Source organism: Fundulus heteroclitus, chromosome 12 (genome assembly GCF_011125445.2).
Source record: "Fundulus heteroclitus isolate FHET01 chromosome 12, MU-UCD_Fhet_4.1, whole genome shotgun sequence".
NCBI classification, from domain to species: Eukaryota; Metazoa; Chordata; class Actinopteri; order Cyprinodontiformes; family Fundulidae; genus Fundulus; species Fundulus heteroclitus.
The window spans coordinates 25268619-25285061 of record NC_046372.1 but is presented as its reverse complement, the minus strand read 5'-3'; the positions used below and the strand labels follow the sequence as shown (position 1 = coordinate 25285061).

At 38.9% G+C, this 16443-nt stretch overlaps 1 protein-coding gene across 1 annotated transcript in view; it reads right to left on the bottom strand.

Moving 5' to 3' along the window:
• Window positions 1-16443, bottom strand: part of cfap299 (cilia and flagella associated protein 299) — a 95251-nt gene that overhangs the window by 57247 nt on the left and 21561 nt on the right. The window contains exon 3 of the mRNA XM_021317934.2: window positions 11539-11629. Coding sequence (XP_021173609.2) covers window positions 11539-11629 — 91 coding nt within the window. The remainder of the gene's footprint in view (window positions 1-11538; window positions 11630-16443) is intronic.

Below are 16443 nucleotides of genomic sequence, written 5' to 3'. Positions count from 1 at the left end.
AAATCCAGATTTAAATCCAATTAAGAATTGAAATTCATGTTCACAGATGCTCTCCATCCACTCTGTCTGAGTTTGAGGTATTTTGCAAAGAATAACGGGCAAAAATTCAGCCTATAAGAGACAAAAGACCTGAAGCTGTGATTGCAGCCGGAGGTGATTCTGCAAAGGTTTTGACCCGAATACATCAACACCCCTACATTCAAATTGTTTTTGGGGAGGGAAAATATGATGAAAACCGTGCATTACATTCCTTCCACTTTGCAATTATCTGCAACTTTTTTTCTGTCCATCCCATACACTATAGACAGGCTGTAGTATGTGTTAAAGATCCTATAAACACATTATAACCTGCCAAAGCTGGAAAAAGACCTCGAAGAAAGCCAGAAATTGGCATCAGCCAAGAAATATCTGATTGGTTATCCTCTGTTTCAGCAATTTGGGGAAGCAGGATAAGAAATAACCTTATTGCCTTGGGGAAAAAAAGACTTTCGTGTCTAAACTAGCCGCAGATATCCTCAAGCTACAATACTCCATCCAGCAACGGTAGTGTATATTACCTCAAATTTAAAACCAACACATTGTCTTCAGAGTCCAGTGATAAATGTGTGTTTGAATCCACAGAAACTGACAAAGAGCAGAACATATCATACATTAAATTCGGGTCTTCACATTGCTCATTTTCATTTATTAGTCTTCCCATTGTGAAGCAGCTGTTTGGCCAGAAAAAAAAATCCGTATGCCGACTGCTTTTGTTTACATTTTTCTTTCTGCCATATTTCTGACATCATCCCTGCGGATTTTCCACCAAAACGGTGATTAAAGTGTTCCAGTTTGTGTCTGGATATATCTTCTTCTTGGCGGCCTGTTGGGGAGGGAAGCCAAGGGTTACGTTGACTAAATTCAACTCGAGAGATTCATCCCGTCTGCGCTGCGGCGCGCTCACATGTGTCCGTTCACAACGTGCTAATGCCGCCGTGTATTAAAGAAAAGAAAGCACATTATCAAAATAACTCTGGATTCCAGACATCCTAAACAATTTGGAGGGCTGCATTGCTCATAATCAGAGGACTGGTGCATGGTTCTGTTTGCCTTCCAGAAATCAAGTAGATTGTGTACAGGGAAAAAGGGAAACCCCCCCCCCCCCCCCATCCCGTTTTTCAGTTTCATTCCTCTTGATTTTGTCTCCACAACAGATTTAAAACTGGTGACCGTCACAAAGAATCTCAGCGAGCTCTTTGTGTTTGAATTAAAAGGAAGACAGAGAGAGTACTAGTAAAAAATGTGATGATTCCTCAAGGAGACGTGCAGCTTAGCCAAGTGTGTGAGCTTGTCAACGGCTGTTCAGAATCTGCTACTTTAAAGTAACGTGACCCACCAGCCTATAGGGAACATATGAAATTGGGCTCTAAGGTATGTCTTGAGGCCTTTTCTGCTGCTGCACTCACTGCATCGGCCTTCTCTCCCTGCTTCCCTTTTTCTTTTTTCTTTTTTTTTCTCCAGCTAATTATTTGGACTAATAAGTGAGCCCTGCAAACGTTGAAGGAATTCATTTACGGTGAAAACATTGATATCCAAACTGGGAATCAAGCTAAAGTGGATTCGCTCTTCACAGCACACGGAGCGCATTCTTCAGAATCGTCTTTGTTTTATCGCTACACTCTGGACTGCTTTGGTGTATTATTTCACCTGAGTAAATACTGGACGCCATCTCTCCTACTTAGCGGCGTGCACATGTCTTCCAGGAGTGTCCTGTGCAGGCTTCAGCTGCTGGATCCTTTGGCCCAGTTAACCCCCCCCCCCCCCCCCTCGCTTCCTGTCAATCCAAGAGCAAGTGCAGGAGTTTGTGTTTTAGGTGCGTATCCTATGAGACCATCTGCTGTTGATGGACAGTTTCTCATCAGGTCAATGTCAGTCCGTCTTTTTGGTCCCGGTTCTCCGTTGCACCGAAATGCCAAAGGTTTGAGCGCACGGCTTAAACTTTCAGGCTTCTGAAATGTAGACAGGCTGAATTCTTTGCATATTTTCATGTGATTGTAATGCATATTAACATGTGTGTGAGGTTCTTGGAGGAGAGAAACACAGATGGTTAAAGTTTATTAGCACGTTCTGGGAGTTTAAACTGGGTGCATTTGAGCTACATGCTCTCAGCACACTCCACATTCATCAGAACCCTCAAAAAAGGTGTGTGATATTTTATTGATTTATTTTTAAATCCAGCTTTTAATTTAAGGAACATTTATTCCAAAATAATAATGTTTTATAAACTTGCCAGTGACAGTTATTGGAACTCCAAACAGTGACGATGACATTTTTTTTTTTTAGAAAAAATGTTTTTTTTTTAGTTCAGATTGGTGACAGATTCCCCATTTTATCTCAGACACCCTTCAAAATGAGAAAGACAAGACCCAATCTGTATAATATGATTGAATTTGACTTTGTAAAGTACCTTGAGATGACATGTTTCATGAATTGGTGCTATATAAATAAAATTGAATTGAATTGAATTGAATTGAAGAGAACATCTCACCGACACCACCTTTATTCAACGAATAATGGTGGCCATAACAATTTTCTGTCTAACTGTCACAAATGCAAACGTTAAAATTTTACATAAAGCTGGGGGGACTTTAAATGAGTAACAAAAGTTGTGGTTTTTTTTTTTATATACAAACACTAAACTAAGGATAAAAACGTGGACAAGCAGCTTATATCCACTGATAGGTATGGTGGAGAATCTGTGACGCTGTATGCGTGACATCATGAACTACATCATGACCAGAGGTGGGTAGAGTAGCCAAAAAATTTACTTAAGAATAGCACTACTTCAACATATTTTTACTCAAGTAAAAGTAAAAAACAGTCAGCCAAGAAATTACTCACATAAGCGTAAAAAAGTATTCAGTAAGAAAGCTACTCAAGTACTGAGTAACTAATATTTAAAAAATAATGTAACAATCAGACGGACAAAAATATAAGGTTATGTTCAAATTCTGTTATTTTAAAGACAAAATAAACACTTTTGTAAGTATTTTTTCAACATTAAACTTAAAGTAATACTTACAGCAGGTAATGTATCTACATTATGTTAGAACAGTGCAAAGTACTTCCAAGGACAATATCTACTGTTTACTGTACATTCATCTGACCTCCAAATGGCTCAATGAGCTCAGCAGGTAGAAAATAACATTAATTAACAAAGATTGTGTAAAAAAATAAAAACTCTCACTTTAACATAAGCTCTAGGTTTTTGTCTCTCTGGTGCATTTTTGGTTAAAACCAGTTTGTTCTTTATTCATGAAGTTACTCACAGTGGGTAGAGTAGCCATAGATTTTACTCAAGAAAGAGCAGCAATACTTGAGTAAAAATTAAAAGTAAAAGTACAGTGCAGTAAAACTACTCCTAAAAGTACATTTTGTTCAAAAAGTTACTCAAGTGAATGTAACTGAGTAGATTTAACTAGTTACTACCCACCTCTGATAATGAGTATGCTACAGCAGTTAAAAATGAAATCATTTAAAGTTAAAATGTGGTTGTTATTTGAATGCTCCGTGATAGAGGCTTGATGATCTTATTAATTAATTATTCACTCATTAATGAAATCACTTTTCTGGTTTGTTTAAAGTCTGTTTGACAGGCAAATCTGACTCAGTGCAGCAGTAGAGACATATAGATTGTCAGACCTTTCAGCAGAAAGGTCTGACAATGTTATTTAAAAATGTAATTTACTGAATTTACAGGTCATGGAGGATGCAATAATAACGTTTTTTGGGGGGTTGTGTTTGGGTTCAAATTTAAGTGTGCGCTAACACACATTACAACAGGGTGGCACTCTGAGAAAAGCAGCCTACTTCCTGCCTAGAAACTCATCTGCTCTCAGTAGTAGACGGATTTTTTTAGGTTTGCATGGCGTGCAGTCATATGAAGAACTGTTTCCCAATCATAAATCATAAAAACTACGATTAAACTCTTTGGTTCAGTTTTATACCAAGTAGTCTGTAATCTTCTGAAAAGCAAGAGATCATGTACAGATTGAAAAAAATTCAAAAACCAGTGAGGAACAAAGACACAGACATTATTATTATTATTATTATGGAAAAGACTAGAAAGCACATGTAAAGCACCTTGCTCGTCTGAATAAAGGTCAGTGATTCAGGCTCTATTCAGGGAGGAGATGGATTCTCACTGAGTGGCTCATGTTTGTCAGAGTATTGAAACAACATCTCAAGAAATCAGCCAGGGAGTTAAAGCTTGGAGTCAAATGGATTTTCCAAATGGTTAATGCCTTTAAGCATACCTCCAAATTCATTACAAAAAGGCTCAAGCAAAACGAAAGTCAATGTTTCAGAGTGGCCATCACAAAGCTCTGAGTTATGTAGAAAATCTGTGGGCTGAGATATCTGAGAGACCTACGACCCTGACTCTGTTATATCAGTTCTGTCAGGAAAAACGAGCCAAAATCACAGCAAATGTTTTGAGGAGCTTGTGGAGGGAAACTCCACAAGTTTCTCTCTCATTATCCCAACATTTAACAAATAGAAATCATTTAAGAAATCCTGTCTGACCCAAAACAGGATATGTTTGCCGACTCTGGTTTTCAACTGTAATTGGACATGAATTAGATCCGTCCATCTTCTAAACTGCCTTCAGAGGACATCTTATTATTATCGTAGTCAGAGTGGCTCATGTTACCCTGAGCTACCTCTATAGTTATGCTGCTATAGGCTTAGGCTGCTGGAGGACATCAGGGTCTATTTCTCTCTCTCTGCTGAGTTCTCCTACTGCTCTCCAATTTGCATTGTTTGTTATTTTAACTTTTTGTTCTCTGTCATTTTTCTCTTCATAGAAGGTACACCTGGTCTGGTGTTCTGTTAGCTGTGACATCATCAGGGGAGGCAGATCATCCACTATTACCATCTAATATAGAAAGTACTCCTGGGTCAATGTGAGCTTCTGTGCTTTCTGTGTCTCTGCTCTGTCTTCTCTAAGCCCCAGTGGGTGGAGGCAGATGAGCGTTCACACTGAGCCTGGTTCTGGTTCTGCTGGAGGTTCTCCTCCCTGTTAAAGGGGAGTTTTCCTCTCCACTGTCGCTTCATGCATGCTCAGTATGAGGGATTGCTGCAAAGCCATCAGCAATGCAGACGACTGTCCACTGTGGCTCTACGCTCTTTCAGGAGGAGTGAATGCTGCTTGGAGAGACTTGATGCAACCTGCTGGGTTTCCTTAGAGAGGAAACTTTCTCACCAACCTGGAGGATCTGATGGAGTCTGACTTTGGAAAGAGACTTGAGATGACATGTGTCATGAATTGGTGCTATATAAATAAGACTTACTTTAATTGAGAGTAACATAAATGTTGTGGGTTTCCTTGAGACCTGTGACTCAGGCAGCATTACAACAAAAGAACTGTAAAAAAAAAGGTGCCTAAATTAGCATATTAACTTAATTAATTAAAATAACAACTCGCGGATATTTCTGTACGTGTGTCAGGCGGAGTCCAGTCGTGGGGCTAAAAAGAAAAATACATGCTAATCAAGCCAGATCTCAGATATCACAATGGTTTCTTCTTGGGACAAAAAGTCCTTTTTGTCCACCTGATAGATGGTTCCAAACCGTTGAGGCCTTATCCCCACCTCTCCTCCGCTCAGTGACACCATTCAAGTCAAGGTCATACGATAGCCCTGCAGGACTCTATCCTTTCTAAAGGTTGTCCACCTTGGTCCTGCTGCTTTGAAATCAAACTTGCCATTGTTGTTTTTACTGCCCATGACAGGGACAAAGGGGACTGGGCAGCGGGGACACACACACGGCTTGAAATGCAATAGGGCTGGGAATTCCTCTTTAATTTCAATGCTATACTTGATCTCTGAGCTGCATGACTGACCACCTTATTATCTATAGCGACAGGAGCTTATCAATACAGAACTCGCTGGGCCCACAGACCAAAGACAAACACCTCCTTTATGCAGGATGTCCCCTCTGGGCATGAGACCCGCTGCACAGGCCAACCAGTTAAATTCCTCAACTCAAAGGGTGGGAGACTGAAAATCATTTGTGGACAGTCAAATTAGCCTCAGCAAATAGTAAAAATTGTAAAAGAAAGGTAAAAATCAGTTTTTAACAGATTTTTTTAATTACAAAACATTAATGTTGAATATACAAAGGTATATTTAGTTCAATTATACTTTCTTTCATGCATATTTAATAGGCACATAAAATGCATGGACAAGAAAACATTTTTTATTATTTAGAAAAATAACCTGCTTCCATGACATTATCAACATGGAGTTTTGGCAGTTTGCTGCTTTAGAGAATCCAGGTTTTTGTTAACAAGGCATACATAAAAATATGAATACTGAGTCGACCATAAACAACCCTGCATACCGAGGTATTCTCAAGTTAAACACGAGGCTATGTGTTTATCAGCTGAAACCTGCCCCAACGGTCCATCAACAGGACAGCGATCCCAAACACAACAACACATCCACCCCAGAATGCTGAAAAAGAAAAGAATCAAAGCAATGAACCAGTTAAAGTCCAAAAGGTAGCAGCTGATGTGGTAAGGTACGGTTCTTAGAGAAGTTTTACAAAAACGTTCTTGGAGGCAGGGATGGTTATGGTGAGCATAGCAGGGTCAGGCCAGAGAGCGGTTTATCTTTGAATTATCACCTGGTCAGGTACATCTTGCAGACAGAAATTAGCTTCACCGCTTCATGACGTTTCTGGTCTCCATTCACACCGTCATCTTAAACAACTGGTAACAAAGAGGGAAGGGCACAGGTGTTGGCACCACACCTTCAGCTTCAAATGTGAACTTTCCCACAGTGGACACCCTCAGGCATCCCGTCCAGGTGTGACCTGGATCTGATAAAAAGAATGTTTTACAAAAAAACAGCTAAAAGCTGCCCAGGTGCAGCTTTTGTTTTCTGACTTCTGCCAGGGAAGCAGCTTTTGAATAGAGGACAGACGCTGAAAGTTCGGTCCACACCAAACCTAACGCCTCTTTGGAAGACCAAAAGACAAAATTGCATTCAAGTTTGAATGATTTCCTGTTTTTCATTATTGGGAGCGTGACTCAGCCCCCTGGGAGAAATAACCAGCCATCAGGAAACTAACGCTCGGTTGGTGGCCTGATGGTCCTCTTTTGCATGTGAACAACCAGTTTTGATTGTTACGCATAAACTTATTGATGTTTCTTGGGAACAGATGAAACATTTCAACAAAAAAACAACCCGTCCCGAAGACCTATCCAATTTCTTTTTTGTTTGTTTATATAGTTTCACTTCTGTCCTTAAGAGAAGCGACAAAGAAATCTGATAATTGTATTTAAAGGCTCGTGTGATTTCAACCTGACTGAAGGCTGAGACTGGCAAAGCAGAAACCCCGGGATGAATGGAAAGGAAGAAGATTTTGGCTTGATTGAAAAAGAAAACCCACAAACAGAACCTTTTCTGCATCAACCTATTTTAACCAGTTAAAGCACTGAAGTCACTGAGCAGTTTGAAACCATCTAAAAAAAACACAACAAAGGCAGTCGAAGCCACAATCTTGAGTTGTTAGGATTCGATAACAGATCTGGGAAAATATTCATACCTGTGGAAATTTATCACCTTTTATCTTAATCATGAATACACTTTATTTGGTTTGCCTGAGGACATTAGTGAACACACAGCATCATGGAGACGAATAAACCCAACAGACAGGCCAGGGAGAAAGTTCTGGTCCAGTTTATAGCAGGGTCAGGTTCTATAGCAACATTCGAAGCTTTGAACATCTCCCAGAGCTCTGCTCAGTAGATCATCTGAACAAGGAGAGATGTGGCATCTCTGGAGGAGCTGATGAGATTCACAGCTCAGGTGGAAGGATCCGTCGACGGAATAACTCTTAGTTGTGTCTTTATAAAACAGTAGAAGGAAGAAAGCAGCTATTTTGTGAAATTAATTTAGCTTCACGTCATGTAAGGCACAGAGCAAACATGTGGGAGGAGCTGCTGTGGTTGGACAAGACCAAATTTAAACCTTTAGGTCTAGATGTAACACACTATATGTGGATGAAAACCGACGCTGCTGTCAGCCTTAAACACAAAGATACAAGCGGAGCAAAGTTCAATCCGATATCTAGCTGAGAACCTGTCGTAACACTTGAAAAATGAGTCCATCTAAACTAACAGAGATTGAGCTGTTTTGTAAAGCACAAATTCTGTCTCCAGATGTGCAAGCTGGTGGAGAAATAGCCTGAAGATCTCAGAGCCAGGCAGCTGTTAATGCAGAAAGTGGTGCTTCAACAAAGTTGTTTTTATTTTTGAAACATTTTGACAACGTCTCCTGATCATGTCACAATTATATGATAATTTGTGTTAGCCTAACACAGCGGTGCTCAGTCCTGCTCCCCGATATTTAACCGTGTGAGAACACAGCAAAAAAGCTATTAACTATAAAGATTTGTTCATTTAGTTTTAAAAGCAGGTACTGTTCAACACTAGTGCCTCGGTTACATAGAGAAAGGTGCTATGAGTGAAAGAAGGAAACAAAAATGTGCAAACATAAAAAAAAGATAATTCAGAAAGGGGAAGCATGTGTCGGAAAAGGACTGCTTCGCATTAGAGAGCAAAAATGTGCAGACATGAAGACCTGGAATGTGTTAGCATGAAGGATTCTTTGGTTCAAGGAGGACAGCAGATAGGAGCTTATGTCATGTTTTTAATATGCCTTAAAAAAAAACTGGCCAGAATAGAGAGGGATCTTTAAAATGCAGGGTGGTCCTACTATCAAATTAAAGATAAACATGGCTACTCAAGCCATTTTATAAAGTGGATTTTAGGTGGAGAGGAGAAAAAAACTCACTGTATTCAACTTCTCCATAAATCATAATTGTTTGCAATTTGTTGCAGCTGTTACAATGCAAACAGAGCATATTTTATGTATAAACATCGCTTTGATACATGCCTACCGGCAAATTACAATTAAAATATCACAAACTGTTCCTGCAGCACAAAATAAATGCTTGAAACAAGATACGGCACGCCTGCACACATGTGCAAACGCTGCCTGGAATACATCTGTCTAATGTAAATACACCAATGAGGTCAAGCCTCGTCAAACCGCATTAAGATTACCTGTTACACAAACAGTTTCAAAGAGAAGAAGCATTAAGCGGACAAATGTGGCTTTAATTTTAAACGAATGGGGCTCAAAGGAAAACAAAAATCTTCCAAGTCCAATTTTTCAACCAAGAAAGTGCCTCCAGGCTGGAAAAATATTGTGCCAGCAAAACAAGGTTTGTGAGACGCTTTGTGATATCTTGTTTTTCGCTTCAGCATATTTGTCCACACACAATATCCACCTGATCATTTTATGTAAATATATTCCTGAACGATAAAAACAGTGGCTCAGGTTCAGAACGTATGTGCCAGAAGAAAAGGAGACGGGGGGATTTTAAATGTTCACACCCAGGAGGAAACCTTTGGTGTTGCTTGATCCTCTACCTACGGTGCACTTCATGTGATCCCATAACTGCCACGCCCACAGGGCCAGGTAGATGGAGGTGAAACAGAACTCCCTATTTTATCTTCCCGCATCGGCGGAGTGAATCATTTGAAGTCCATCAACACTGATATAGTCTCAGGAACAATGCAGAGCCCAGCTCTTCAGAACACGCACAACCCCTTCATCACGCATCCCAAACCTAAACTAAGATTGTTCTGATTATCACCAAAGATAGTTTTATGGAAGTTATAGTTTTTTTCCCCAGATATTCTTAAGTTCTCAAACCTTTTCTCCAAATATGTATGTTTAGAAACGAACAACCCTAGACATACTTTAGACACAACAGATGTAAGCAAGCTGGACACATCAACAGCTATCCAGCCTCTGACACAACAGAGCTTTATATAACACAACATGAAACAAAAAAATACAACTTTAAAAGCTACTCTCTGACTTAGAGAGTAGCTTTTAAAAGGGATTTGTGGCCAAATGCCTCAGACCTTGGAGTGTGGACATTTATCCAAACTGTTGCAAAGTGGCCCATGGTTTATTGAAGACCAACACCACGAGATTCTCTCAGTAAAAGCCCTCGAAGGTCCTGATGGTCCATGAACTTTTTAAGGTAATATTTTTGAATAATTGTGAAAGTTTAGAGGTACTTGGTTGGATTAAACATCCGCTGGGATTTCAGATTTCACCAAGACCTACTGGTTTGAAGAGAAAATGTTGAGTTTCTTACAACTTGCTGAACTAAATAGCCGCCAAGAGGCATCACATAATAACCCAACACCAGTGTCTGACTAAATACACACAACGCCGAAGGGGTGGTCGGCCACAGCAGTGTTCAAAGTCTACAACACTGTTTATAGATCTAAATCTTAATCTAATAGGTTATATTTGAATGCCTCAAGAGGGTATTTTTGCTGTTTATTTAGCTCTTGTACATTAACCTTATATGATTCTTAAACGTCCTGTGACAATCTCAACTACATATAAACCTGGAAGTATAAAGATCTGATTAAAGTTTCAAAGGCTTAAAAGATTTATGAAGCAAATGAAAAGCCAAAATGTATATGTTGTGTAGCAAACAACAAAAACTTATATGCAACCAAAGTGAGCTACTGATGTATAAATTAAAAAGATGTCAAATAACGTGGCTATGTACCTTTAGGACCCATAGATAATTAAAATATGCTCTCTGAGGTCCCAATTTAAAGACGTATAATGTAACTTCCAAAATTTTTGCAGATGTCTGCCCCCTCTGGTGACAAGTTGAAATGACACCAATGTTGTAAACATGCATGGGAGATTCAATTCAATATAATTTTATTTATATAGCACCAATTGATGAAACATGTCATCTCAAGGCTCTTTTCAAATTCAATCAGATTATACAGATTGGGTCAGATTATAAAGATTGGTCAAAAAAAATCCCTTTTCAGTCCTCCTGAAAGAGCGTAGAGCCACAGTGGACAGTCATCTGCATTGTTGATGGCTTTGCAGCAATCCCTCATACTGAGCATGCATGAAGCGAGAACTCAACTTTCTTTCAATAAACCTTTTCAAAACGTAACTCTATGTCCGTCTGAAAATCGGCTTCCCCAGCTCTACTCGTTACAGCTGAATGAGAAACAGCGGGTGGAGCTTCATATGATACATAAACTGATGTTCTTTTTACTTTATTTAGCATCTGTAAAGGTGTTTGAACAGTGAACCTTATCATATGGTGTAAGGTCTGTCGACTGCTGTGTGAAATAATCTAAACTATACAGAGGAATGGTGAAGGATTACCTCAGGATGAGGCCCTTTAGGATTTATCATTGTGGTTTAATCTAAGAACAAGGTAGTTTTAGTGAGGGGGGGGGGGGGTTGTGGTAGGGAAAGGGGCAGGCAGCTGGCTTTGGTGGTATTTGGGGAGTGGCTGAAGCTGGGAGTAAGGGTCATTTCCACTCAGCTTGACACAGTATGGATTTTGTTTCCATCCTAATGGAATTGCAGAAATATTTGAGGGGAATCCCATTACGTAGCAATTGGAGTGCTGTAATAATGTACTCACAGTCATTTTCCCACTGCGGTTGGCCTCTTCTCGCTCTGCCAGGGCCTTCAGGAAGTTATCATTGAGCTCTTTTCCTGCACTTGCCAGTGTCCTGGAAAAGACAACACTCCAACGGCTTGAAATGTTTCTCTAAACCTGAAGAAAAAAAGTCACATGAAGACTTAGAGGTTCTTTATTTATGGGACTTTCTCACATTTTAAAACCCCCGGGGTGCCCTGCTCTGTCTCCACTGAAACTTGATTAGTTAACTAAAAATTACTGAATGAACAAAATACCAAATCTGTCCCTTTAATGTTTAAATGTTAGAAGTGACTTTTTTAACACAGTACTGCATATATACATCAATAAGAAGCTGTTAAATCAAGCACCAAATATAAGTTCTCTGTTAAACTCTTCATAGTTAGCATTATCGTCTTCATAGATAACATAAATCTAACACTAAACACCACATGACTCTTTTAGACTGCTTTCTACTCCTAGTTCAAGCTGCTTCCATAGAAACGTGGATTTTGGCGCACGCCAACATGGCCGCACCTGAAACAACACTGGCACTTATATTTGAGCAGTTCACGCTGCAGTATGCGCAACAGAACTCTGGCCCACTGCCACAACGGACAGTACACAACATTCATCAGATCCACAGACAGCGGAGCTCTGAACGGCTGTAAACAGGTTGCTGGTGACCTCTCAGTGTCAAGAAGAAGTGGAAGAAAAGACAAAAACACTGAGACAGACAGAGAGCACAACAAATGCTTTTATTTACTAATTATTACTAAGATTATTGTTTTATATGCTCTATTTTCTTATAATCTGTGCACTAAAATTAATCTGGACAATATTAGAAGCTTACGTGAACTTGTTGTGTTTATGTCATATTTCACTAACTCATTTAAGTGTCAGGATTCTCAGGGTGTGTTATCTTATAGCAGCTCCCTGGAATCCTGCAGTTTATGTATTTATCTTTCTTTTTCACCCTTAGATCCTCGTTTTGTCTCCTGTTCAGCTTTGTGTCAGTATTTATTATGCAGTATTTATTATTATTATTTTGTTATCTTCATCTTTAGATCCTTGTGTTATAATCTGTTAGTTTTCTGCTCAGCATTTATGTTAATTATATATTCAGGTAATAGATTAGAGTAGTTAGATTAGTTCCTGTATAGTTAGTTTTGCTTTGTGATCTTAGTAGTTCTGCTAGATTATTATTCTGTGCTTGCTCATTTATTAAAATTCATCTTCAACTCATCGTTCACCTCCCAAGCGCTTGTCTGGTGTTCCAGTCTAACCGCAGCCCTGACATTAAACATATACAGGGCTAGTAGCTTTAGGAATAATGCCAAATTAATACCATTTAAATGTCTTCCATTAAGATACATGTAAACAATTAAACCTCCTCCTACTTTTCAGTACTTTGCTTCTAAGTATCTAAAATTTCTTATCATGTTTGAAGCTCCTTGATCACTTATTCCTAAGGCTTTTTGAAGATTTTCTATGTTTATCAAAGAACTTTAAGTTTTTTTTTCTTATTTTCAGTCCACTTCCTGTATTTGACCATGACACGGTTTTGTGCAGTGGGTTATAAAAAATAAACAAAAAGCAGACCCTTTTGGAACAAAAGTGACTGATAATTTTCTTTAAAGCCACTACAAAAGACCTTTTGACAATTTAAGCATAGAGCCACAGGGAGACTCGTCTGCATTGTATATGGCTTTGCTGCAATCCCTCGAGTAAGCATGAAGTGACAGTGGGAAGAAAAACCACCCATTAACGGGAAGGAAAAACCTCCGGCAGAACCGGGCTCAGTATGAACGGTCATCTGCCTCGACCGACTGGGGTTACAGAAGACAGAGCAGAGACACAACAAGAGAGACAAAAAAGCACAGAAGCACACATTGATCTAGTAATCTGTTCTACATTAGATGGTAGTAGCGGGTGAGCCGTCTTCTCTGGATGATGTCACAGTTAACAGAACGCCAGACCAGGTGTACCTACTATGAAGAAAAAGAGAGAGAGCAAAAAGTTAAAAGCTGAAATTCCTCCACCTCAGGAATCAAAACACCTGGTTTTAAAGGAATTAATCTGCTGATACAACCTCGTTTTCTTTTTCAGTGAGTGTGAAAGAGGCACATTTACATCTACATGTGACAAAAACGTTTTACATCTGACTGAACGTTTATTGTATAAGGCTAAATATGATTATTTCTTTGTTCGGGTTTAAACCATAAAAGCTCAAACTCATGAAAAAAAACTTTGATGCTCCTAAAACTGAATGGAGTAATATTTCAGTCAGTCTGAGTCCGTTTTTGTACTTTGTGGTTTTCTTATTGTCAGTTGAAGATGTTTGTGTTGCTGCTGTATATTTTTATAGCAGGTCAGAAATGTACATGGATTACCTCACAATTACCTCACATTTTTGTACATGCCGAGTTGGGAGTTAAACATACGGCAGTTTTTTGTGCGTACGCAGGCTTCATACATGATGCCTCAGATCAGAAGCAGTGGCGAGGAATTTAAATAAAAAAAACAGGTAAATACTTACAGAAGGAACATCTGAAACACAGAGCAGTTGTAAATGTACTCGTCAACCAAAAGTATGGCAAGAACATAAAGCAAATTAATCAAAATACATACTGGAGAAAAAAACTCATCTACAAAAAAACATGAATAAACTAAAAATATCTTTGCGTTTTGGTCATATGTAATCCTTATAAAATGATTAAAAAGAAGTTTGAATTCTACTTTTGAAGACTCTGCTATCTGTGGAGTGAAATACTTCTACCAGATAAAGCTTGTAGAAAAAAAACCTTCAGTGTACGCCAAGGCCTGGCAATTCTAAAATCCAAAAATCCAAACAGTTAGATTTATCATTAATTTCCAATTTCAAACTAAATTCCAAAAGTGCCACATCAGCCGCAGACAAACAGCGAAATGTTAACTTTAGCCTGGATTAAAGGGGAGGAAGGCTTGCATCGTTACATTTCCCAGAATCTGCGAGAGGATTGTAATCTATACTTTAAGTTTGGCCTGCGCCTCATTGTGAACGTGTTAGAGGAATCACACGCTGGTAAAAGTGCAGGGACGGCACATATTTGGAGGCTAAAACCTCACTTCATCTTGTGAGTGAGTGAAGGATTGCTGCTGGGTCACAGGGGCCGAGGCCCCAAAGTAAACACAGGTGCTGAGGAGCCAAGTAACTGGGGTTACCCCATCCAGTAGCAAAAGCAACACGCAGACCCACAACGCCAATAATCCTTCAGCGCAAACATGTGGAGTTTTCCGTCACTTAACAAATTTCTTATCAAGCCTCATTTAGGATGGATAACGAGAAAGTTATGATGAAATGATGGTTATTAGCTCCTAATGACTCAGCATTAAGCTCAGTGATGGAGCCCGGCCTTTTTCAGATTGTGGTCAGGCGGGGGGGCAGCATGATGAAGAAAAACAAGAAGAAAATGAGGCGGGAGTTGAGCATTCATCATTTGGCCTGCTGAATACAGACAGACGGTCTGTCCTGTAAAAGCTAAAAACTTTTGGACACTTTGGAAAGATTTAGGACGACCTGATTGTGTTGTGGCCTCGCAGGCACGGCTGCAGGACTCCCAGACAACTGGAAAACATAAAAGACAGAGATGCAGCTTTGGACTGAAGATGTTTGCATGAACGGTCTTTTTGGTCCTGATAGTGAACCGGGAGGCCCAGGAGAAGAAGTCCTCACACGGATCACTCTGTTACAGCTGCAGCCAGATGTTTACAGACACGACTTTGTCCTCTCCCTTTCTGACATTAAGTCAGATTGAACTTTTCCCGTTTTAAATCAATTAAAAATTATCCAATATATTTATTTATTACTGTGTTAATGCCTTAATGATGAGATTTTTTTTCTTATTGATTCTTCAATTAAAAACTTGCAGAATTGTCTGTGATTTTAACACAATGACTTTAGGTTTTAATGAATGATTCCCACGTTTAATAAGTTGTGTATTTAATAAAACATTGGTGTATTTCTATAAATATGGCTACATATTTTGCATGTTCTAATACGGTTTTATTTAAACCAACCCAACCTATGTATGTATATATATATATATATATATATATATATATATATATATATATATATATATATATATATATATGTATTTATTAAACTATTTATGCAAAGTGATGCAGCGGTTAGCCTTGCCTTGCAGCCACAGTCTTGGGTTCCAATCCTGGCCTGTGGTCTTTCTGCATGGAGTTTGCCTCCTCTCTCCTTTAGCCCACAGATTTGAAACAAACATGACTGTCAGGTTTATTCTCTGTGTTTAGGTGTGAGTGTGACAATGCATATTTTGTTTTGTCCTTTGTGTCTCTTTGTTGCCCTGTGATGGAATGGCGACCCGTCATCTCGCCCAATAACCTGAAAAATAACCTGAAAAATCCACCAGATGGATGGATTTGGGCTTCGATACAAATTCTTGAGTTATCCCTCAGCTCGTACTATTGAGCCAGGTTTAACTGTGATATTTTCAAACAGTCTCTATTGTTGTTTTTTTTATTGTATTCAATTCAATTAAATTTTATTTATATAGCACCAATTCATGAAACATGTCATCTCAAGGCACTTTACAAAGTCAAAATCAGTCAGATTATACACTGCAAAAATGGATCTAAAAATAAGTAAAATGTTCTTAAAGTTAGTGTATTTGTCCTTGATTTGAGCTGGTAAATAAGATTCTCTGCCAATGGAATGACTATTTTAACCCCTAAAATAAGATAATTAGACATCCTGCACTTGAAATAAGATGATGGAGATGACTTGTTCCTATTTTAAGTGCAAAAATCTTATTTCATTGGCAAATCATCTTTTTTACCTGCTCAAATCAAGGACAAATACACTAACTTTAAGAACATTTTACTTATTTTTAA